The sequence below is a fragment of the Hydra viridissima genome, unplaced genomic scaffold (assembly GCF_058129835.1).
Source record: "Hydra viridissima isolate aposymbiotic clone 2 unplaced genomic scaffold, HvirCarnegie_v1 scaffold_3, whole genome shotgun sequence".
NCBI classification, from domain to species: Eukaryota; Metazoa; Cnidaria; class Hydrozoa; order Anthoathecata; family Hydridae; genus Hydra; species Hydra viridissima.
In genome coordinates, this window is record NW_028324302.1 from 8,848,117 (window position 1) to 8,873,100 (window position 24,984).

The following is a 24,984-nucleotide window of genomic DNA, read 5'->3' on the forward strand; positions in this document are numbered from 1 at the left end:
GACAATTGAATTTAAAGCTCCAAACGGTAAAAACATTTAATGACCAATCCTCACGGCTTGAGTATTCAGATTTTTTAATTGTCCTAAAGCATCGGCAGTTCATTTAGACTAAACTGGCCCTCGGATTTCGATTATTTTCTGTAATGCGGTAAGTTTCAGTATATAGGTTATAAGCAGGGGGCGTTTAGTTTCGAATGCAATATTTACTTAGGTAATCGCGATGCTGTAATTTTTATATAACAAAATCGCTGTCTTTTCTGCAGTGTTAAATCATTGACGCTAGTGCCTAATTTGGACAGCTTATTTCTAAATTAAGTTAACTCTTTTGAGCTTTGTTTAAAACAACATACGAACTCGGATAAAATTAGGAACTAGAACCCTAATTAACTGAGTACTTTGCAAGTACTTGCATTGCAGACCTTAGCGATATCTTGACTATAGCAAGTCAACTGAATAGACACTCTCCTTCACCGATAAAAACGGGTTCTATTGGCGAAGGAGAAAAACCTGTTTAATAATATAATCTGTTCTACATATTTTCAGTTTGAAAATATATAGATCAGACTATTATTAAACTACGAGGTTCATTTCTTTAAAAAAAACCCATAATCTAATCTGGACAAGCGATCGTGATTTTAGAGAGATAAGATAAAAATAGTCTAGGTCTATATTTTTTTATGTAAAATATTCTGCACAAACTATTTGGCATTAAAACTGAAAATAATATGTTTATAATTAACTTCCAGGCATAAATAACTTCTTCAAAAACTTCTATTATTTAAATTCAACTTATGGGATAATTTAGAGACCAGATCGTTTCACGGAGTTGTCTTGGTCAGCAAAATATTTTTAAAGATTTGATAATAATTAAGTCGACAACAATATCAACCTCCACCGGACAAATTATTAAAATTTATTTATACTATTAAAAATTTCAAATTTTTGAAAATAAACCAATGCATTAAGTTAAAACTGTCAAATTGCAACAAAAAAAAAAAAAAAAAAAAAAGAAAAAAATTATTGTTGTATATAAAAAATAACTTAACTAAATTGAATAGTTCGCTATCCTTCTTCTTACAATCTTTAAATAAAGTCACAGACAAATCGCACTATTGCATATATTAAAGCCCTTTTCATAATCATCAATTTACCACATAACCGAGTAGAAGTTGATCGAACTCGTGTAATCCAAACAGTTTAAATATGCTTTCTATAACTTCTAGCATACTTGTAAGCTATACGCTTTATAGTATTTCGGCACTTTGCCAAAAATTTAAATTCAAATTAAACTTTCATTTTACCTTTGAGATAATGAAAAATCATATTTTTTCCTTATGTTAATTAACTTCAACAAATTATAATGGTACAATTTATTTTTAATTTAACCTTCAAAGTTTTCAAAATTTTCAATTACTTAATTCATGTGCTATATATGAATATTGTAGCATTGATCACTAAGTATTTTAATTCCAGCCCATATACTGTCCATTTCAACAAAATTCTTTCTCACATCACATTTAGACTTTACGAAGCTAATTGAAGATGAAGATAAAACAAGTAGTACTTTATTATCTTCTTTTGAGATGTACACTGATGTAGGTTAATGATTAATTTCTGTTTTATTTTAAGCTAAAAATGATATGCATAACATTGTCTAAAGAAGTCTTTAAGCTAATAAAATAAAATACTAAAATATAATAAAATACTAATAAATTACACTATTTTCTATAAAAAAAAAAAGAAATTCAAATCACATGCAAGTATTGTAATTTTAATGCTTCACTTTGTTGAACATGCTTCAACAAACCATGTTTCAACAGAAAGCAAACTAATCAAATCATGACAAAGAAAACTAAAAAAAAAAAGAACATAATTATGTTTGAAATTGTAAAAAAATTTAAAACCATTTATGTTATTGTTTGTTTATAAATTGTGGTTATAAACTGTTATTATTCTAAATATTACTATAAATAAATATACTATAAAATTGAAATAAATGAAACTAATGAAATTACGTAATCACAAACATTACAAACATAATAAACTCTTATAATAAACACTGTAAAGTAAAAACTAATTATACTTAGTAATTATACGCAGTAAAGTAAATAAAATTATAGGTAATATTGGGATAATAGTTTAATTTATTGTGTATAAACTATAATATAGTTTATAATATATTTGCATACATACATATAGTCTATACATATATACATTGTGTATATATACACATAGTTTATATATAAACTATAACATAGTTTATAATATAGTCTGTATACACAATAAATTAAATTGTCCTAATAATATCCACATCTGTTACAAATAGGAGCCATGGCTCAAACGAGTGGCTATTATTAAGACCTATTTGAAATCTTAGATTTTAGGTTATATTTATGCTTCTATCTATTGTATATTGACTAACAAAACAGTTTACACAATAATATTAAAGTAACATAACAGATCAAAATATACCAAAAACCTGTAACTGAAAGAATATTGTTTAAAATGCGTCTCAAAGTTGCTTGAAAAAAACCAAATATTACTACTGATGGTATAAAATATTTACTTAAATTAACTTTGACAAAAATAAGATTTTATAAAAGTCAGTTAGAACTACTTCATCCAACATTAAGTTTATATTTACTGGTGATAGGTATCTACCTCGTTTTCCTAATTTATATAAACAAAGAAAAGTCTATTTTACACTACTTTGAAATGTTTACACAAATAATATAATTATATAATTATAAAAATAATCTAAATATTTGTATAAAATTTAAACATAACATTTTGGTGATACTAGTCAGCAAAACAATATCTTTTTATTTTAATCGAATTTATTAAAAAATTCAATAAAAACTTAATTATGAACTTACATGGGTGCTTGAACGGCTACGTTCAAAAAATTAGTCAAATTACTTTTAAAAAAAGTCAAAGCTAGCGGAATGCTATCAAAATAAGACACTTTGTAAACTATTCTATCTAAAACACTTTGTTAACTATGAAAAATAAGTTAAATATTTATAAATATATTTATTTAAATCTATACAATTTTTATTTATTATTGTAAGATTGATTAAGGTAAATAAACAAATTACTACTTGTTCTTGTTTACAACTTTGGTTATTGTAAGTGTAATAAGCATGAATGGACGGCCATTTTTATTCAATTGCATTAAATTTTGTGTTGATACGCAAATTACGGCAAACGAAAAACTTGACCTGATTCTGAGCCATGGGATCGTCTGCCAACCGATGATTTTACAGGCGCGAAGTCAAATGCTTACAAGATATAATTCGCAAATTTCTTGCTCTTGCTGTTTTTTTATTATTCTATTATTACAATACGTATTGTAATAATAATAGCCAACGTATGTTTGATATTTAAAAAAATGTTGCTTTTTTGTGAAAACGTATAGTTATGTTGTAATTAGAATTGCAATTGCTACATCCTAACTCTTGCAGTAGTAAATGCAACTGTAAAAAGTTTAGATGTCGCATGATGTAAATAATGTAAATTTCACTTGTGTTAGCACATATCGTTACAGTAATTGGCGCTACTCGACTTTCTCCCCCCCCCCCCCCCTAATTTTATGATTGATTCTGATAGAGAATTTTATGCTGATTCATAAAAATATAAAAACATAGACCTGAAAATCAACGGAAAGTGCTCTAATTCGAAGTCAAAGTTGTAAAAAATCCCACTAAAAACCCTAATATTCGCCATTTTGAAAATAATAAGTTAATGAACTTATAGCTGACAAAAGCAATACATTAATAGCATGGTTTTTACCACTGATCTATATTATAACTGGATAGCGCATCTCTGATATCGAAATTGAAGCCGAAAAAATATTTTGGCGACCATATTGTGAGGACCCACGACTTGTTATGATGCGCCTGAAAGTTTAAGAAAAGAAACCAAAAAAAAGAAGAAAAAAAGAAAAGGATTGAAAGTACCTAGAAATTAGAAGCAATTACGTTACTATTTACAATATAAAATAGTTTTGTGTTTGTAAAAGCTGTAGTTATTGATGATTAAATAATACCAATTTACTTAATGTTTTTCTAATATTTTTCGATGACATTTTCTCAGTGGCTTGTTTTCTTAGATCATAAAGTCTGACTTTGCAATAACATTGAGAATTTATTTTGATTAATTTAAAAACATGGTTTTCATTAATACCAGTATCAAACATATGTTCATGCAAGTCTCTAAATATAACAGATCCTAAACTTTCTAAAACTGAAATAGATATAGCTTCTGGGATATTTTTGGATTGTGGCAGTTTTCCAGGTATTGTTGCTAGCATTCCTGTAATTTTTTTTTCAGTTTCTTCACAAACAGTAATAACATCTCTTGTTGGTTTCATAAGACCACCACTGTCCTTTACTTTAAGAAAATTGGATTCTGGAGCATGTTTTTTAGAACCAAGTGCATCACAACATAACATACAAAATATTTGCTTTTTTGCCATTTTAACAACGAAGCCAGATATATAAGAAACAGCTGCTTTTTTATACTCAGTTAGCAATGAAATATTAGTAATAAAAGAATAATCATGATCAGTAGTCTTAGATGTTCTTTCAGATAAGTCGTATTTTCTGATTATGTTTACTGTTGTAATATCCAAACTGCTGTTATTTATCATAACTGGATCATCTAAAACATTTAAAATATTTTTTTGGGGGAGCCAACTTTCATGCGGATAGGTATAACACTAGTTTCAAAATCACTTTTTACAGAACTTTCAAAAGTTGATCTATTAACAGGAACTTTTCTCTCTTTCATTTTCTAATATTGAAAAAAATTTATATATATATATGTATATATAATATATAAAAAATTAAAAATAAAGTATGTATATATATATATATATATATATATATATATATATATATATATATATATATATATATATATATATATATATATATATATATATATATATATATATATGTATATATATATATACTTGTATAATTTTCAAATTTTATATCAAACTAGAAGGAACCTCTAAGTTGTGTTTACTCACAGAGCTTAGCTAATAGTTCATGCAGCATTTATAAAATAAAAGCATACAATAGCAAAATGGTTATTATATGTTTTAGCTGCTTACCATACAGTTGTGTTATAAACCCTCTAGCACACTGCATAGGGTAACTAAGAACTAAAAGGTACATATCAAACAAACCTGTACAATACATTAAAACATAATTGATTATATACCTTTTTTAAGTAGTCTGGAAATTTTTTAAATCTTTTAGGAAAAGAATTTTCTTTTAATCTAACAGTTTGTCCAGTTCTGTCAATATCTTTTGCTAAAAAATGATCAGAACATATCAAACTGCTACTACTTGGACTTTATTCTTGACATTCTTTTATTTTGATGGTCCATTCTTTTCTTTTTTCAGTGTTTGAAGGAAATCTGAATAAAATTAGTAGGAAAAATAACATTTGATATTTTATTAAGTTTGTTATACTTTTTGCACAACTGATATTATTTAAATCCATTTCTTCGCATTGCAAACAAACTAACAGGGGTCAATAAATTTTAAAATATTTTTATTTTTAAAAGTAATTAAGAAAGTCACCTATGAAATGTTCTAGGAAACTTTCGTTTTAAAGATGATTCATAACCAGAGATTCCATCACTTCTTTTACTGTCGCTATGTTTTCTTTTATTGCAACCAAATGCAACACACTGTGTCCCTCGCTTTTTGGAATTTTCTCCAGACATTTATATAATGAATATTGTAATTATTTTACTAAAAAATAATTATCATTATTTGAAAAAAAAATAATAATGACTTTCCTTACATTCAATCTATGTTAAATATAAAAAAATATAAAGTTAAACCATCAAAATAAAGAAGTAGCTTGTTCACCTTTCAATATTTTAACTAAATTTTTCTCCGTGGGTCCTCCCAATATGGCGCTGGCGAAAATATTTTAGCTTCAAAAATATATAGATTGTGGTTTTTACGTTAAAAAAGTCGTTAAAGTATGTTTATCTTGCGCAATTTTTTGTGGCAATGAAAATAGCCGTTTTTTGATTATTAGAGAGTAAACTATTTTGCAAGTAATGTACTTTTGTAATAAATTAAAAAAAAAAATTCAACAGTTTTTTTTCCTAAAAGAAGAACTTTTGAAACTTAGTTCATAGTTGTTCTATCACATGTAAAATTTAGAAAATGTAACCTTCAAACCGTTTTTTTTAATAAAAAAAACCAGCGTACGATACAATAATAATTATTCATCAATTTTTCTACATTCTCAAATTCTACGTTCAAACTTTATTTGAAATCTTCTATTAACTTCATTTCTTTATAACACAACAGTTTAGGTATAAAGTAAATAAAAATGACTTAATAAATGTTTTAAAAAATTTAGTGAAAAAGTTCTGGAACTGAATAAATTCCTCTTTTCGAAATTTTCTTTGTTCCTCAATAAAATCGACTATTTCAGACTGGGGAAAAAAAAGTTGCACTGCTGGTAGTAACCATTTCCAGTTAAGTCCATTTTTTTTCCTAATAGTAATTTCTGCTCCATTTTTTCTTAATTTTTTCAACTGCAGAAAAAAAAATTTCCAAAGTTGCTTTAAAATTATTCAATAGTTATTATATTAAATAATATTAGTTATCAAAATAATTAGTTATAAAGTTTACTAATTGATTAGCTAAATATAAATAATTCAAAATAAATAAACAAACCTGTTCAGGATTTAACTCTCCATTGCATTTAACAATTACATAACAATTCTATACAAGATTTAACAATTTCTCCTTTTTACAAACATTTTTTGTTTTATCAATATTTTGAAAGTTCTTTTTGCCTAATGCTGAATGATCTAAAGATTCTGTATGACTTTCTACGACTAAACTTACATCCGCAAAAATTAGATTAGAAGTCTCAGTAGTTCCAGTATTTGTACTTGGGCCAGCAAAGTCAATGTTGTTGGTCTCAATTGTATTTATAATACTGATAGGTGTATCTACATTATTTGAATTTAATCTATTATTTTCATTTATAACACAAGGTGATATATCTGTTGAACATAAGCTTTTACCTGGGACAGCACATACTTTATATCGCTTTGGTTTTTTAGAACCATCTGAGGGATCATCCAGTGACTTACATAAATGATCTAAAAATGATTGGCTTACTAAATCAGTAGTTGAGTCTAAACCTACATTACAACATGGTAGTCGTGAAAGCACTTGAGACTTGTCTAATGGAAAAATTCCAGTTTTGCGAAAACCAGCTTTAAGTTTATCATTCCCATGTTCATTTAAGTTGGTAATTAAACAGTCTAAAAGTCTAGGAAATTCATCTTTAGGAAGAGAAGCAACTCTCCTTCCTTTTCCTTTCTCCTTCCATTCACATAATATTTTGCACCAGTTAATATTCATAGGTCTAAAGTAGGCAACATCTAATGGCTGCATGAAATGTTTAGAGTTTGCTGGTAATGCCACAAATCCTATGTTATTGCTTTGACATGCATCCAGTACTGAAATGCTCCAATGTGAAGATATGTTATCACCAATACTGACACTCCTTCCTTGAGCCTTCTTAAGTCTTGGAAGAAGTAAAGAGAAAAACCAGTCCTCAAAACATGTTGAGTCAAACCAACCACTTTTTGATCTTTTATAACATGCTTTTGGTGGCACATGTTCCATCCATGTATTACCTGGATCATCACTGATATTGGTTTCATCATATTTCCATATATTATCAGGTGATATATTACTTATTTCATTTGATAGATTTATAAAGTAGTTATCAATCACAGTTGTTCCTATTTCTGCTCTCTTTCACTTTATGTTGCTTACAAATCTTACTGTGAGTTCTGGATTTCTTTTTAAAAAAGATCGAATCCAATCGCCACCTGGAAAATTATTTTTGAACTGAGGTATATTGACGCCTTTTTTCTCTAAATACCCTTTTACTATGCATCTTAAATCATATTTATCAACAGGAAAACCAAACTCAGATGATTTTATTGCATATGCCTTAAACATGTCTTCTTCTTTTGATTTAAATATTTGCTGACCACCATACTTTTTAGGATATGTCTGTTTTATTTTATTTTTTAATGTTGATCTTGGTATATCGTATTTCAAAGCTGCTTGTCGTTGAGTAATTAAACCATTCTTTAAATCTTTTAATGCATTGTCTAACTGTTCTAAAGTATAAGTAACATATTTTCTTTTTCCACGATTTGGCTTGTAATTTTGTGGCATATTTAAACTAAGAACTAAACAAATTTCGCTATTTACTAATACAAACTGTTATACTGATTTTCTATTGCATTACTACTACAAAATTTTTCATTCCAACATAGTAACTACCATAATATCTATAAATGATCACTAAAAAAGGTTTACTCTAATACATGGGGTGACTTTAGCCCGGGCCAATGTCACCCTATGTAGTGGGCCAAAGACAACCTATTTTTTTTAATCTCAATTGCAAAAAAGTAATAAACTGTTAAGCTTTCAAAACAAGATAGAATCAAACACTAATGGTTTAAAATTAATTCAGTGTATATTCCAATAAAAAACCTTCTCCAGGTACTGCTATCGATGTGAAAGTTTACACACCTAAAAAAATTTGGATTTTAGGTGCTTCTTCTAAAGTGCAACTTACAATAATATCACAAAGACTCGAGTTAAGTAAACTAAGTTAGACTAAATAAATAATAAATTTCCCACAATTTGCTACTAAACATTAACCGGCATACCTTGAGGTTTGATTTTAAACCATTTTTAAACAAAAATTTTGCTTGGGCTAAAGTCATCCCTTAGGGCCAAAGCCACCCAATCTTACGGTAAGTGAAAAAGTTGTAGATAATAATGATTCACTTTTTGGAACTGTTGTTAATATATTTTCTGATAACAATGTTAATGTTGAAACTAAACTTGATCATATTTAAAATCTTAGCAATGATGATGAAACATTCTCATCAGATTTGACTACCCTATTAGCTGATTGGGCTGTTCAGTTTAGTGTTAATCTGACTGCTTTGTCATCTTTACTGTGTATTCTCTGTCTGTTTCATCTTGATTTGCCTATTTAAAAAAGTCAACACAATTTTATAGTTGCATATCGAGCAGGTGTCATTATTTTTGTTTTGGTTCAGCAAATAGTTGAAAAAATATTAAACCATGTTTATGATAAAATTGCAAAATTTTCAGCTCCCTATGGGCAGTTGAATATTGATGGTTTTCCTTTGTTTAAAAGTAGCAAAATATCATTTTGGCCAGTTTTGTGTCTTTTGCAAGGTTTTAATTTTAAAAAAACCTGTGTGATTCAAGTCTGTTAAGAAGCACATTTAGTATCACACTTAGATAAAGTTAAACAAATTGCAATTTTAGATGACAGAATTCTCAAGTATCTATTGTTACAAGTTAATGATGGTTTTTTGTTTTACCCTTGCTTCACTTGTTATAATTTAATTTGTTGAATTCTGTACTAAGTCTTTTTTCTTACATTAATACTAATAAAATTAATATGCTTATTTCATACATAGCTTTATATGAGGTGGTAATTGAAATATTTAACTTATTTAGGTTAATTTTATTTTTGTTTTGAGTATTTTTCTTTCCTAATAATAACAATTTTGTAACAACATTGTCTATATTTATGCATTCAATAGCTTCCATTGGAGAAATTACATTTAGTAAATGTAATTGGCATAGAAATGATTCCCATAAATGTTTAATAAATTGTTTTTGATTTCGTATTTTATTTGCATTAGATTTTTGAGATACTTTTGGTATTTTAAATATATGTGTGTGTGTGTGTGTGTGTGTGTGTGTGTGTGTGTGTGTGTGTGTGTGTGTGTGTGTGTGTGTGTGTATAGGTGTGTGTGTGTGTCTATATATATATATAGACACACACACACACACACACACACACACACACACACACATATATATATATATACTATACGCAATTGTATTCATAAATTTAAGTTAAAGGTTGTAATTTATAACTTTTAAGATTGTAATTTATTGATATTTGTATTACATTCATTAAATTATTTTGTCAATGGTCACACACACATATATATATGTGTGTGCGTGTGTGTGTGTTTGCAATAAAATGCACAACAACCTATTGTTAAAATAAACAGTTTGATTAATTTTTTCCTTTTTATTATGGTTTTCAGGGTCTTCATTGACATCCAATTGATGTTTATCTGTCAGACAGATTCTTGCCAAAGTGATTAAAGGAACACTTCATTGCACTGGTTAGTAGCAGTATGCTTAGAATTTATACTTTCAGATATTTTAAGTAATTTTTGTAAATGTTTATTTTTATTTTACTAGAATTTTAAAAATGAAATTTCTGAGAGATCCTATTTTTACACTTGAAAAAGAGGTCCTTATTTCAGTCGAAAACTTAAAAAAAAAGTTTCATTGGGTAAGAAGAAATCTTTATCTTTATTTACAACATATATATATATATATATATATATATCTGTGTGTGTGTGTGTGTTTATTTATTTATGTATATATTTACACAATGAAATCATAGATTAAAGTTAAATTTTATGTTCAGGTGCTATAAAAAAAAATCACGCGAAGCATCAAGCGAAGTGGTTGAGCGTTGGCCGAAGAGTATTTTCAGCATTCAGGAGATCGAAATGGTGGACTAAAACCTCAGGAAGAACGAAAAAATTCGTTGAATTAATAGAACTATTTCAATCTATCAATATCTGTACAATTAAAATTATTTTTGTGAATTTGAATCGGAATAAATTTCAAAAAATATTTATTTTTGTATTTGTTTTTTGTGCGATATCACGTTTTCTTCAGAAATGGCTAATAATAGCGTGCTAGTGTATGTATATTGTTTAAGAGTAACGGGTCAGTGCTGGCATACGATCCCGGACGAATGCTGGAAAATGATCCCGGGCCATGCACAGTGGGCCAGTAGGTGGACAAAATGGGAAAAATTTTAGTTGTCTAATCTTGAAAACTTATTTAATTTTAGTATCTGTATATATTAGGAGAAATTTATTGATAACTTATTTATATTAAATCCCTTAGTTACCAGGACTCTAAGCATTTGAATATTGAAATTTAAAAAAAAAAAATTTTAATAAGTAATTAACGGTGATATCAACGTTGTGTTATATTTCAATTACATCTACGTTTTTGAAACAAAAAATTAGTACATGTTATTCTAGAGTATTTAGAGATAAGAAAAACCAAATGTGTGAAATAAATTTGTCATAGCATGTTATCTCAGTTATACTTTGAAAATCACAGATTAAAAAAAAAAATTCCTTAAGAAAGTTGTTTTTTGCCGCACTATAATTAATAATTACCACAATTTGCCATGTATTATCTTATATTTATTTGATCTATATGATGCTTCAATTGAGTTTTAATTGATTGCTCGTCCCCTTAAATCCCCGTTCAGATTTTATATATGTTTTAACTTGGTTGCTATGGTACTAAATTTTGCATGGCAACAACTCATTTTTACATTAACGTTGTTTTAACAGTATTTAACATGCGCTAAGTACACAATATTGGGGGTATGTATTAAAATGAGATTCACAATTCTTATGAGATTATTTTTTTTGGTTAGTAAGGATACCTTACTTTGCATAGCATAGCAACAACATATTTTCGGTAGTTGTTAGTAATTTAATTACTAACACTAACAGTAATTTAATTACTTTTAATTTTAATTACTAACACTTGTAGTAACTTAATTAATAACAAGTATTAGTAGTCCGGGCGGCATATATATTATAACATTAAACTTTTAAATTCAAAATACTTGTTACAATAATTATTTAGATATGGTTTTATTAAACTTAGACATTCGTAATTTTCTCTAAAAAAACAATCTTAGTATTTGAAAACAAAATATTACTCAAGATATATTGAAATTTATTCAGCCAAAATTTGCTGATTTTAAAGACGTTGATTTTAGACATGCTGTTCAACGATCTGTTTACTTGTATAAAAAAAAGTCGAAATCTGCAAACTATACTGTCAAAAATTTTGAAAAGAAGTTTGTAAGCTGGCTTAATGAATATTTAATTGTCAGAAAAAAAGACAATGAACCAACTGCAAGTAGACGTGGTCGAAAACCAGTTGCATTTGATAATAGTTCTAATAAAACTAAAAAACGGCGTGTATCTTGTTTAAGTGAATCTCATTCATCCAATGAATTATTTTTTGCTGCTAATAAAAAATTTAGAGATGAATCTATTATTATTGCTGCCAAGAACGTTTTAAATATTTCAAATACAGATAAAGCAACTAAATATTCAGCAGACGAAGCACTGGCTTTAACAATTGATGCAAGTCTGACAAAAGCTTCCTATCAATTGGTTAGAAGCGGAGCCTTGGAGAAAGAATATAACATTTACCCCGCTTACAATGACGTCAAAAATTGAGGTGCAAAATTGAAATGTTATCCTGCAAACATAACAGTGGAGGACCATTCAGCTTCAGTTCCTTTAAAAGATTTAATAATTCATACTTTGATAAGAATCTGTGCAGTTCGGGAACCTGTGCTAAGGCACTTGATATTGAACGACAAAGCAATAAAAACAATGACACTAACGTGTAAAGCTGGTTTTGATGGTGCTACTGGCTAAAGTATTTATAAACAAGTTTAATCAGAACCCGACATTAACAGAGATTTAAAGCGTGAAGAATCATTATTTATTACTTGTGTAGTACCATTAGATTTGACTGGATTTAACAACAGCAACGAAAAGGTGCCTATTTGGAAAAATCAAAAGTCGTCCTCCACAGGCAATTGTAGACCCATAAGATTTGCATACAAAATGGAATCCAAGGAATCTGTGATTGAAGAAAATCAGTTCATTAAAAGTGAGATAGAAAGCTTGGGAATGATTTTATTTGAGGTTTGTAGATCTTCTATTGAAGTAATTTGTATTATTGAACATACAATGATTGATGGGAAGGTTCAAACGATATTATTGTTTTATAATTTTTTGATGCAATTTAAAGTTGACAATGTTTTCTTGCACTATTTTTGCTTTTAATATTCCTAAAACATTATTTACCTAAATACTCAATTGTTATTCAATATAGGTGGGTCAAAAATCCGATAAAATATTCAAATATCAATTTACCACTTTGTAACTAAGGAGAGTATCCGTTAACTAAGCAATATAAGTATCCATAGCAACTGAATTTAAAAAATTATCACTTTTGTAAGAAGTGTGATCTCATATTGGAACTCATGCCAAATTTAGTGAATATAGCACTTATAAAATATCTGCAGATAACAAAAGTAGGTTGTTGCTAAGCAAAATAAAGGTATCCATAGCAACGAAATAAAAAAATATTACCTTCATAAAAAGCGCAGACATCATATTAGTACTCATACTAATTTTAGTGAATATAGCTCTAATATTAAATTAGTTACGAATTTTGTCCAGTAAAAGTGAATTCTGGCCCACTGTACCATGGCTGGTTAGCGATGCTGGGCCATTGGCCGTTTTGACATTGCGCCGTCATCAATTGCCTGCATCGCGCCGCTGTCGTAAGCGGAACTGGGCCAGCATTGGGCCTCTAACGGGAGGCTGTCTGGGCTGTTTCCAGTAAAAAGTGACATCTCTCTGATAGAAAACTGAAACTGACACATACAAGTTTTTTCAAAATTTTTTTATATAGCGAAAAAAGTATTATTTTTTTGAAACTCCCTGGAGTTCAAAATAAGGGTCTGGTACTAACATGTAAAATTCTAAGATGCTGTAATTTGCAATGCAAAAAGAGTTTTTGTATGAAACAAAACAAAATACGTGGGAAAAATAGCAAATCATGACTTTCTTTAACATTTTTATTACTAATTTAAGCTAAAAACAGAATGCTTAAGTTAATAAATAATAGAATACTTTGCTCAATATGCTTCCACAGAACAACAAACGTTTCACTAAATGGAAAAACTAAAGTTAAACTCTCGGCAAAAAACTTGCTTTAAAATAATTTTTTTCCAATAGTAGTTTCATGCCTACTCTTCTTGACTCCATTTTATTTCCAAAATCTTTTTTCTTTCTTTTTCACAAATGCTTTTTGTTTTTTTTTTATCACATTTTTTTATCACATTCAACACAAAGCACATTTGGTACAGATGTTGGTTTATCTTGGTCAGCTATCGAAGAAAACTTCGTGACATACTTTCCAATGAAATCCGGTTTATCTTCTGCAAGCGACCGCTTTTGCAATTTTTTTCTTGAGTTTCTTATGTTTTCAATTACAGACGGTGCGAAGTCGTTGTCAAATGCTTGCAAACATGCTTTATTTGACCAACTTAAAGTTGATGGTTTTACAGAAACATCTTTTATTGAAACGTTTTTTTCTGACTGAATAAGAACATAAAGTTTTGGGGCAAATAAGCATAAACATTCAATGGACCCTATAAAAATGTAAAGAAAACAAGCGATTAAATCACGGTAAAAACCAACAGTTCCATAGTATACTGGCAAATATATTGTAAGTGTTATGCATATGGTAAGCATGGTAAATGCTATGAACTTCGCTTCATTATAATTTCTCTGAATCTTTTGTACAAGAAATGCTTGGTACGTGCAAATAATAAGCAAACCTAAAAAAACATATGATAAGTTACATTAAGTAAGGGTTGAAATTCCAACAGTTGAACTTCCGCCAGATTCTAAAGTGATGTTCAAGGAATGAAAACATAAATCAAAAAAAAAATTTTAAACTTTACCAATGTTGTAAATGAACCATAATGCCAATCCGATGATGTTTGTTTCAAATGAGCACGATATCACTTTTTCTAAGTTGCTTTCCAAAGTTGTGAAGATGATATTAGGTCTATCTTTAGATGAGGCCAGTTCCCAATAAAGGCATATCAAAATCTCAATAAGAATGAAGACGCTGATTGAGAAGTATTGTGATACATTATTTAAGCAGTGAAGACTTTGATTTCGTAAAGTCTTTGTGTTGAAAATCCGGGCAATTTGGTTTGTTTTGACTAGTTGAGTCCCTACAACAAATTCTAAAAATGTCAACATATGATGTCTCTCTCAAGATTTTCAAGAACTTCAGACACAGTACAACAATTTATGAGAGATTGAGAATAAACAAAAATTCATGATTTTTGAACTTATGATCATCATTAAAATTTTGTTAATTGTCAATAATTTTAATATTGCATACCATAACGATTTTATCATTTTAATAACAAACGATGCCCCCATGTTTTTTGCAATTTATAACGGCTAGATTAGTTATCTAAGATTAGTTTTATTTTTATAAAGATGTAAATGGTTTTACAGTGGAAATATGCAGTGTTAAAGATAAGTTATAACTTATAAGTTATAAGTTATCTTTAACACTGCATATTTCCACTGTAAAACCATTTATATCTTGATAAAAACAAAACTAGTTTTTTTATAATAAGAACAAAACGAGAAGAAAAATTGTTTTTGAATGCTAATAGTATTTTTTAGATTTATGGAATTCTAAAGGAGTCTTCCATAAAAATATTGAGCATCTATAACATTTATTGTAGAATCCGAACTTTTGAAACATTACAGAATTTTTCGTCGTCTGCGCCGTGGATCAGTGTAAGTGTTATTGATAAGTGAGTAGAGGGAGAGAGGGTAGAGAAATGAGGGGGATAAGGCCACAAAAAAAAGATGGGCTTATTCACAGCCAAACATAATTTGAAAGGATTCTCAAACACATTCAACAAGAATGAAAATAATTTATCAAAAGTATTCTACCTATGTTAATTACCAATGTAAGACCAATAACAATGGGCATCAATTTGCATTTAGTTGCTGTAGGTTTCTTTAAAACAAATATAGGCAGAGTAAAAAACATTGAAGCGCCAATCATTGTGATATAACACAAGCCTTGATTTGACGAGCGCAACGCAGGAGAGTCCTTGTAGGCTTTAAATATAACAAACGTCAAAAGGAGAAAACTATTGCCAAGTATCGTTAAACACAGCAAAGCAATACACCAATAATTTGACATTTTTAGATACACAATTGTGATTGGTTCACAGTAGCTTTTTTCAAGACTTGCAATGTAATGTTCGGGACATTTTTCGCACGTGCTACTATTAGAATTATTACTGTATGTATTTCCAGAGCACAATTTACACTCCCAACAGCATCGGGCATTGTTAACTAATGAATGTCGTCTGTAACCTAAGTAAAAAAAGAGTCAAAAAAACCATCAGTTGTTGCATCGTCTAAAAAGACTTAACATGTTGTTTGAGTTAAAATATGACTTCCGTTGTTTTTCATAGGTTTTCAAATATTGGTAATTGCAAAGTAGTGGAATGTAGCAGTTGTACAAATAGTATATGCACAAATATATATGCACTCAGTATCCGCTTTATAAAGGCAAATGCCAATAATTATTATCTATTTCTTAACTTTTTATTAAAAAAAAAACAAACACTAAAGATTGTTAAAACAAAACAGCTTTGTTTGTAAAATGAGATTAAGATTGAACAAGACAAACGAGATTGAACAGTTTGTTCTCACAAAACTAGTGAATGAACTTTTCTATTAAACTTCAGTTCGTGACCTTAAAAATGCTGGTGAAATAACGGAAAATATTAAAATAAATAGCAAAAATTGTAAACCAAAAGAAAACAAACATTAAAACTGTTTAAATGTTCCCACCGTAAATAAATAGTTGGTTTCATAAATTTTATGATAGTAATTTTAACAAAAATTAATGATAATGAATTACCTTTTTTACATAAGTTACTGCATATAGAGAAAGGTTTTTGAGCATTTATAGTGTTCCACACAACATCACCGAATAAATTTAAACGCGACGAGTTTTTAGAGCGCCAGATTCCTACAGCTTCAAACCCAAGCTTTCGATTGGGTTTTTGTTTGTAATTCCACAAATGGTATTGAATAGAAACATCTCCTTCTGAATCAAATGAAATAATTTGGTTGTTTAACGTAAATTTTATTTTCTCGAGGTCAATTAGAAAATCCTCACCTTCAAAGTCAGAAATATTTCGTTGGCAACGGTTTTTGTTGCATCCTAAATGAACGTGCAATGCATGTGCCACAGCATAAACTGCATTCACAGTAGAAGAGATCTGATATGGAGCTATCTCGTAGCTATTTGCAAGTATGCAATCTGCAACTTCGCTATTATTGCATAAATATAATCGCTCAAAGTTATAAAACTCGTTTAACCACTGATGACTCGAAACATTTCTTAATGCAACAGATCTGGAAAGGTGTTCAACAAATCCAGGAACTTCAGTTTCCAATGGACTTATTCCTAACATCCCATGAAGCAAGTTTTGGTTTGCTGAAGTGACGATTGTATCTTTTATCCAAGCGTCAGATGCAATCCATGTAAAGTTTCTAAGTCTTCCAGCACACAACTTTATAAAATAACGCGCCTCTTTAATGCTTGCTATGAAAACAATAACATTTGATTTGTTAATGTTGTTTAAATTAGATATAATTTTTAACGATGCATTTTGATCTTGAGCAGTTATAATTCCTTCCATCGCAATGCAAATAGGTTTCAAAGTAAGTTTTGATATTCTTTTTAGAAACTCCAATCGTGCTGCTCTTCCATATTCATTATTTGAAACTAAAAGGATGATATAATTCCATCCAAATTCATTAATAATGTCAATGATCATTTTAACTTGATAGACATCTGATGGAACTGTGCGCAGAAAGTATCTAAAACGGTCTCGGTTTCCCAAAAGGACGCTTGTGGCTGTTGGACTTACAACAGGAACTTTAAAAAGACCAGCAAAATCAGCAACTGATCTCGCTGCGTCACTTGAGTCGGGGCCGATTATGGCGATTGTTGGAGGATTTTCATTTAAGTGACCTCAAAAAGTTTAAAAAAATGTAATCTTTTGTTATCCTTGTTTATACAACTTTTTTAGGAGAAAAAAGTTCAACAAATCTCACCGCTAACAAAATAAAGTGAGATCAAGCGAGATAAAACATTTAAAACTTACTTTGTTCTTGTTGCGAAAATTCACTTTTAAGGCCACACGTGTTCTTCATAAACAAATACTTTTTAGCAAAACTAAAGTTTAAAGCTGCCCTCATTGAGTTGTCAACTGTGCCACAAATATCTTTAATATCGTAACCCAATCGGATTCCAGGAAGAATATGAGATTCATTATTGATTGAGTTTACGGCAAACTTCATGGCTTCCACCATTTGGAAGCTATGCCTAATAAACGTACTGGTGTTATGCGTGCACAAATCTGCGTTTTTTTCACTCAGATGAACAGAAAAAAGACCCCCAAGTATTAAATCACCACTCTGGTACATACCGTGTTGCAAGTTTATCACGGTGGAGGCAACCTTTGTTATCCATCCTGGGATTGTGAAAAAGCAAATGCCTTTTAGAAAAATATGCACCAACAGAATTTGCAACACATTCATACTTTTTTTTTTCTTTTTCACTTTCTTTTTTTTTTTTTTTTTTTTTTTTACTTTTTTTTTACTTAACCAATATTTTTTATCGTTGATTTTTGTTTTCATAATTAAAGTGTTGTTTAATTTAACGATAAAAGATGAACAAACACAAGTTGTTTGCTTTTTCTTGAGCAATTTACATTTTAAAAACATGTTTTCACCTCGTGCCTTATCTTAGAATGTGAAAAAGTTGCTCTTTCAATTATTTTAAAAACTATTAAGTTGAGAAACTTTCTATGAAGAAAATTCTAAAAAGAAAAAGAAAAACTCTTATTTTCAACTTTTTCTACTCTTTTTTGATTTTTCTCTAGAGCTCGTCATTTTGACACAATGGAAGTAACAAAAGGCTTTAAATTGTCCTTTAAAGTTTTAGATATTTATCTAGTCATCATCATTGAGTAGCCATCATCATTAAGAACTCAATAGAAATATTTTAGCAAAGTGTTTGTTATTAAAAGTTAAATGTTTTTACTTCTCATTGGTTTGATTAATAAATAAGTTTTAAAGAAAAACATTTAATTTCTATTTGTAGAGGGCAAGTGGGGCAATAGAAAATCATAACCTGAAATGAAAAACTCTCCAATAAAAGTGACGACAATAACAAGGTGAACCTTTGTTATTTTGAAAATATTACAGGATGACGGAATTTTTCAAAAAAAGTTTCAATTCAACATATGCTTACCAAGTTTGCGAAGTATTGAAGAAAAAGATTTTATGTAAAAAATTTATAATATTTTGATCTCAATACAAAAAAGAATTTATTTAAACAAAACATAGCAGAAGCATCTACTTTATCAAAATAGATATTAACACATCAATATGACAAAAAAGTTACAGAAAGAAAAAATACATCATTACTTTCAACTCCAAAACTTAAGGAACTTTTAAAACTTTATCATTAAAAGAATATTAGATCAGTAATTGATGGCATACCAATTGTTCATATTAACCTTAGTACATCTATGAGCCATAGACTCAATAAGTTTGAACATGTTTTATATGTGACTAGGCAGTTTGAAGTTCCTGATAGAATTTCTCTAAACCTACCATGCAAAAGTACTTTATCATCAAGTTGTTTCCATAAACTCAACAGAATTTAGGTCAGGAGATTGCGCAGGCCACTGCATAACAGTGATTTTATTTGTATCAAACCATGATTTAATGAGTTTTGATATGTTTCGAATAACTGTTTTGTTGGAACATTCACTATAGAGGCATATTTTCATCTACAAAATGTAACATTTGATTGTCCAGATTTAAATTTTATATTTGTCTGTTACACCTTCTATGAAAAAAAGTGATCTCAATTCAGAAAATCCTAAAAAGCACCCCCAAACCAAATCAAAAGCCTTTGACACCCCCATGTTTGACAGCTCCAATAGTGTACACTTATTTTAATCATTTGCCAACTGGTCTTCTCACATTTTGTTTACCATTTTAACCTTTCAGTTTAAACTTTGACTCATCTGATCATAATATTTATTTCCAATGTTCTACTGTCCAGTTTGTGAGTCTTTGCAAACTCTAAAAGTGCTTTTGGGTTGTTTTCCAATATGAATGGTTTTTTGCTGCACGATAACTATACAAACTTGCATCATCAAAACATTATTATATAGAGTTTTTTGAAATATCGAAAAAACAGGAATACCACATTTATTAGCAAATTAACTAATAAAGACTTTTAAAAAACAGTTAAAACTGTTTATTAATTTTTTTAAACATTTTTGTTTCCAGAAAAAGCTCTTTACTCACAAAGTGAATATTACTTTACTACATGTGAACATAGTTCTTAAAATTCATTATCAAAAGGATGTATTTAAATGCACAGGTAGTTTTACAATATCAACTTTACATATAGTCTCCCTTCAATGGTGTAATGCTAAAAGTAGAGTAGGCAAGAAAAATACGAAAATGTACTCTTCACTATTTTTTTACATAACATAATTAGCGAGTATTTTAATAGCCTTTAAGTGGCCTTTTCCTCTTTTTTAAAAATAGCATAATAAATAAATATAATTGAAGACTCCACGGGAAGAAACGGCAGGGTCACATTTTTTCATTTTGAGATAAATCATTATTAAAATTTTAAACCTTTATAAGTTTCGAAGTTTTAGGAAAATTTAAAAAAACTTTAAATATGCATCAAATCGTTTATTTGATTTGAATTCAAATACAAAATATGCTATTATGGTTAGTAAAGCTAGAAAGTGTAAAAAGTAGAAACTTTCAAAATGTGACCCTGCCGTTTCTTCCCGTGGAGTCTTCAATTAAGCATTTACTTTTGTTTAAAAATAAAAGGATATTGAATCTTTTCTGGTACGATAAAAGACCGAGATAGCAGATCATAACTGATTATAAGTAATTTAGTTAAAATGCTGGTCGGCGTACCATACTGACTCCTATATTATAGTCTGGCATAACTCAGATTTTCCGTTAAAGGTACTACCAACTCTGCTGGAGTGAAGGATATTAGTTGACAAAGATGTCAATCAATATCCTTCAATTTAATTTCAATTAAAATATAATTTTTGCAACGGTTTGGATATAAACTACAAACCTCAATATTGGATCCAATACATAATTTTGTCTTTTTCGAATGCATCAAGTAACAAATCTTTTCCCCAGTCAGTAGCAAATATTTAAGCAGTTTTTTTAAAAATGTTAAAAAACCGTTAGTCGTCAAATCAATATGCATGATCCAAATATCCTGGTCCGCGAGTCGAGCAAAGATCCTGTCATCGCTGCAGTTATTCGCAATGTTCGAGATGGTTGGGTTGAATCCGACAATAATGACGAGATACGGGAATTCCAAAAACTTTCCGAAGCTCTCTCAGTTTCAGGCAAATGCTTGTTCTATGGTCCACGTATTGTAGTCCCCAAAAATCTTCAAGATCAAGTCTTGAAGTTACTGCACCTAGGTCATTTCGGCATTCAACGAATGAAACAACTCGCACGATCTGCCGTATATTGGCCAGGCATTGATTCAGCTATCTAGCACACCAGTGTACTACCTGTGCGGAAAATCAGAACCTTCCATCGAAACCGGCAGTCCATCCATGAATGCTACCAGAACACCCTTGGATTCATTTACATCTTAATCATGCAATCAATTTCATGGGTACCAATTGGCTTATCATGATTGATGCTCTATCTAAATATCCATGTATTCATTCTACGTCTTCTATCATTGCCAAATCTACCATTGATTTACTGGAAGAAGATTTTGCACACTTCGGTTATCCACATGCTCTGGTTACCGATAATTATTCCTAATTCACTTCTTAGGAATTTCTAGAATGGTGTAATAGTCGAGGTATCGTCTTGCTCAAAGGTGCTCCATATCCATATCAACCCGCCACAAATGGTGCTGCCGAACGACTAGTTCAAACTTTCAAAAAATTCATGAAGAAATCAAACCTACCTCCTAAGAATGCTCTTCAAGAATTTCTCATGGTATACCACCGAACTCCTTTAGCAAATGGATCGTCCGCTAGTAAATTACTCAATAGCAGACAAATTCGGGCGCAAATCGATCTGCTTTTGCCATCCCCTGTTCATTTACAACAATCAAAGCAATCTATGGACTCATCTAAAATTGAAAAATTTTCAGTTGGAGACTTGGTTTATGCCAGATACTTTAGCTCAAATAATGATTACAACTCAAAATGGATTACGGCTATTGTCACTGAAGTATGCGGTCCTAAATCTGTCATAGTGAAGACAGAGCCTGATGGTCTAGTCTGGCATCATCGTATTGAACAACTCTGGCATCGCTACGACTCCGGGGAGGTGGAGAGGTTGATAATAGTGCAGCCCGCCTTGTTGTCGTGTGAGCCTACAGGTTAGGATAAAAAACAAGTCAAAGCAAGACGATCTAGTAAACGCAAATCAAAGAATAATCAAAACGCTTGCTCTCCGTAAAGCTAAGCTGGCGAGGAGATGTTATGGTCCATTCTAGAACTTTCAAGATACAACAGAACATTCGAGAATCTTCCATAGAACCCTCTAGATATATAATAACGTTCCAGAATGTTCTGTATCTTTCTAGGAACTTTCAGTTTTACTATAAATATTAAGTTTGTTATATTATTTGTATTATATTGGTATTCTTGAATCAAACACTACCAAAAAGTTTCATGAAAAGTATAACAATACAAGAATTAGTAATAACTGTTAATTTGTGTCGTATATAATAACCACATCAGTCTAGAGTAAGAATACGTTTAAAAAGTTAAAAACCTTTACAAAAATACATTAAACAAAAATTTTAAACGAAATTTTTTGTGATAAATTATTGTTTTTTTTTTTTTACAAAACTTTTAAAAAACTTTTAAGCACTTGAAAATCATGTTACGCTAGATATTGCTGTTTACGTTAGATCATAGACTCGCCCCCTGTCCTAGATGGTGTAGCAATATTTTCACAGAATCAAGTTTTGATACTTTTATAGGATTTAGATTTACAATGAGTTATAAGTTTTTGTTAACTATATTGAAGTAGTCTTAAATTTTTATGTTTTATACGATTGTGCACTGATATTCAAAATAAAACAAAAATCTCATTATTTCATTAAGTAAGAAAGCAGGAGATTCAATTTAATTTTTCATGATTATTTAAAAAATAGTTTCATTAATTTTTTTAAGAAAGTGTTAAAAAAAAGGTTTTCAACAGAAGTCTGAAACCTTACGATCATATCAAATAATCATGTAATAACCTTACGATCATATCAAATAATCTTGTAATAAAATCTGAAATTTCTTCTAATACAAATACAATTCCAAAAAATCACAGAGAACTGGGAATAAAAAGAGACCTATTTTTATGGGTGACTTGAGTAAATTTTTGATCAAAGAGATCAAGCATAAGAGATAGGACGAGCTTAATGTTAGGATAATGGAATTGTTTCCGGCCTGATTTATTGGTTTATATAAATTTAAGTATTCAGATATTATTTCTTTTTTTCGATTACGTATCTTTTCCTTTTACATTGTATAATATTCTTGAAATATAAACGAAAATTTTGGTTAACGAATGCGTACAAAAAAGGATTAACTGCAGAGTAAGAATATGAAAGAATGTTGCTGATATCAAACACAAGGTTGTTTTGACAATTGGAACAAAATGGTAGCAAAATCATTTGTAGATTGTATGGAAACCACGTAAGGATGAAAACCATAATTATACTAGCTATCGTTCGCAACGCCTTTTTGTGTCTAATAAGCTTTCTATGTTTAAAAAGACTTTCTTCGCTCACTTCGCTACCCTTAATGTTATATGAGGTCACACTTTTAGCTTCGAATTCAGCTTCCGTTGATAAGTCATTAAATGAGCGGCTATTTGAAATGAGGCTCAGTTGAGGTATTATTGCCAACTCTTTCTTCATTAGAGAGTACATTTTGACGTAAATGTAAACTACGATTGGAATCGATACAAAATATCCAAATCCGACCGAAAATATGAATAAGTATATTTTAGCACTGTGCAAATATAATCCATTTAGTTTTAAAAAATCTTTATAGCAGTTGTCAACTAAAAATGTTTCCTTTCCGTCAAAAAACTTTACTGACAATGTTATCCCTGGGGCCCACAAAATAATTGAAAAAATCCAAACAATAAGAACGTATAACTTGATACGAGATTTTCTATATCTTCCTCGATAAATCAGAGGCTTTTTAATTGAAAGATAGCGATCCATACTAATCAAGATGATATGATAAATTGATGCTTGACTGCAAACATAATCAATGATAATTGTAATTTGGCAAGTCAATTTCCCAAAATGCCAATGGTCAAAAATCTTTTCAATTGTATTCATGTTCAGGGGGTAAAGTCCAATAATGAAATCTGCCAAAGCAAGGGAAATCAACGGTATATTAGTGATAGTTCGAAATTTTTTATTTCGAAAATAAAAGTAGAGAATGAGAAGATTACCTAAAACTATAAATAAGCTTGTTAAGCAGGACAGGATAATGACAATTACTTTGCGTGCAAGATGTTTTTCAAGGGCTGCAGCTGTCATGTTTGTATGTAAACTGATGTTAGAACTCCAGAAAATATTTGGAGCAATCATAAAATCTCTGTCAGCAGCCATTTTGATTTATAAGTGATCTGAAAAAAAAAATCTAAATATTAATAACAATTTTTTAAAATAACGTTAAAACGAGTCTTACTTTTGCACATGAAAAGTTTTCATGGAACTAAAATGAATAACATTTAGAAAAGTTTTTAACGATAAGCTTTCTTTTTTAAAAAATATTCCAAAACTGCGAACTTTTAATTAAGACCACTTTTATCTTAAAACCGTTAAAAATCTAAAAATAGAAATTCACGTGGTAACCTTAGCACACACTTGACTTTTTTTTTTTAAAAAAAAAAAAACCCGCTCTTTACTGCAACAGAAGTAGAAGAACTTGTGGTAGGAAATTTTAGGATAACTTTCACCTAATTAGCATAAAGAGTTTGTGAGCGTTGCAAGAATTTCAATACAAATAACTTAAATAAAGCAATATTGGTTTTTAAAC

General features: G+C 29.5%; 3 protein-coding genes, 2 long non-coding RNA genes and 1 pseudogene across 6 annotated transcripts; 1 reads left to right on the top strand and 5 right to left on the bottom strand.

Annotated features, from left to right (window-relative positions):
* Positions 1-3,583: 3,583 nt before the first annotated feature.
* On the bottom strand, positions 3,584-5,281 carry LOC149890873 (uncharacterized). The gene is made up of 2 exons (XM_090082362.1): positions 5,230-5,281; positions 3,584-4,794 (listed from the first exon to the last, which is right to left on the bottom strand). The coding sequence occupies exon 2, from the start codon at positions 4,649-4,651 to the stop codon at positions 4,028-4,030; it is 624 nt and encodes a 207-aa protein (XP_089938488.1). The 5' UTR covers positions 4,652-4,794; positions 5,230-5,281; the 3' UTR covers positions 3,584-4,027.
* LOC149890874 (uncharacterized) lies at positions 4,192-10,880 on the top strand. The gene is made up of 4 exons (XR_016450870.1): positions 4,192-4,296; positions 10,175-10,255; positions 10,335-10,428; positions 10,567-10,880. It is a non-coding gene; the product is annotated as an uncharacterized LOC149890874 (long non-coding RNA).
* Positions 5,365-5,793, bottom strand: LOC149890875 (uncharacterized). The gene is made up of 2 exons (XR_016450868.1): positions 5,595-5,793; positions 5,365-5,428 (listed from the first exon to the last, which is right to left on the bottom strand). It is a non-coding gene; the product is annotated as an uncharacterized LOC149890875 (long non-coding RNA).
* On the bottom strand, positions 6,390-8,745 carry LOC145188027 (uncharacterized; annotated as a pseudogene).
* A 3,192-nt stretch (positions 10,881-14,072) lies between the features above and the next one.
* LOC145180422 (metabotropic glutamate receptor 3-like) lies at positions 14,073-18,518 on the bottom strand. 2 transcript variants are annotated; one of them, XM_090082360.1, is made up of 6 exons: positions 17,995-18,500; positions 17,001-17,861; positions 16,740-16,928; positions 15,755-16,186; positions 14,734-15,012; positions 14,073-14,607 (listed from the first exon to the last, which is right to left on the bottom strand). In XM_090082360.1, exons 1-6 carry the CDS (start codon positions 18,428-18,430, stop codon positions 14,090-14,092), a joined length of 2,715 nt encoding a protein of 904 aa, XP_089938486.1. In that variant the 5' UTR covers positions 18,431-18,500; the 3' UTR covers positions 14,073-14,089. The 2 variants fall into 2 exon arrangements, with proteins under 2 accessions (XP_089938486.1, XP_079911432.2); XM_080055306.2 differs by having other exon boundaries at positions 16,740-17,861; positions 17,995-18,518.
* Positions 18,519-23,209: 4,691 nt separating this feature from the next.
* Positions 23,210-24,576, bottom strand: LOC145180310 (muscarinic acetylcholine receptor M1-like). The gene is made up of 2 exons (XM_080055179.2): positions 24,395-24,576; positions 23,210-24,307 (listed from the first exon to the last, which is right to left on the bottom strand). The coding sequence occupies exons 1-2, from the start codon at positions 24,552-24,554 to the stop codon at positions 23,412-23,414; spliced, it is 1,056 nt and encodes a 351-aa protein (XP_079911305.2). The 5' UTR covers positions 24,555-24,576; the 3' UTR covers positions 23,210-23,411.
* Positions 24,577-24,984: the final 408 nt, after the last annotated feature.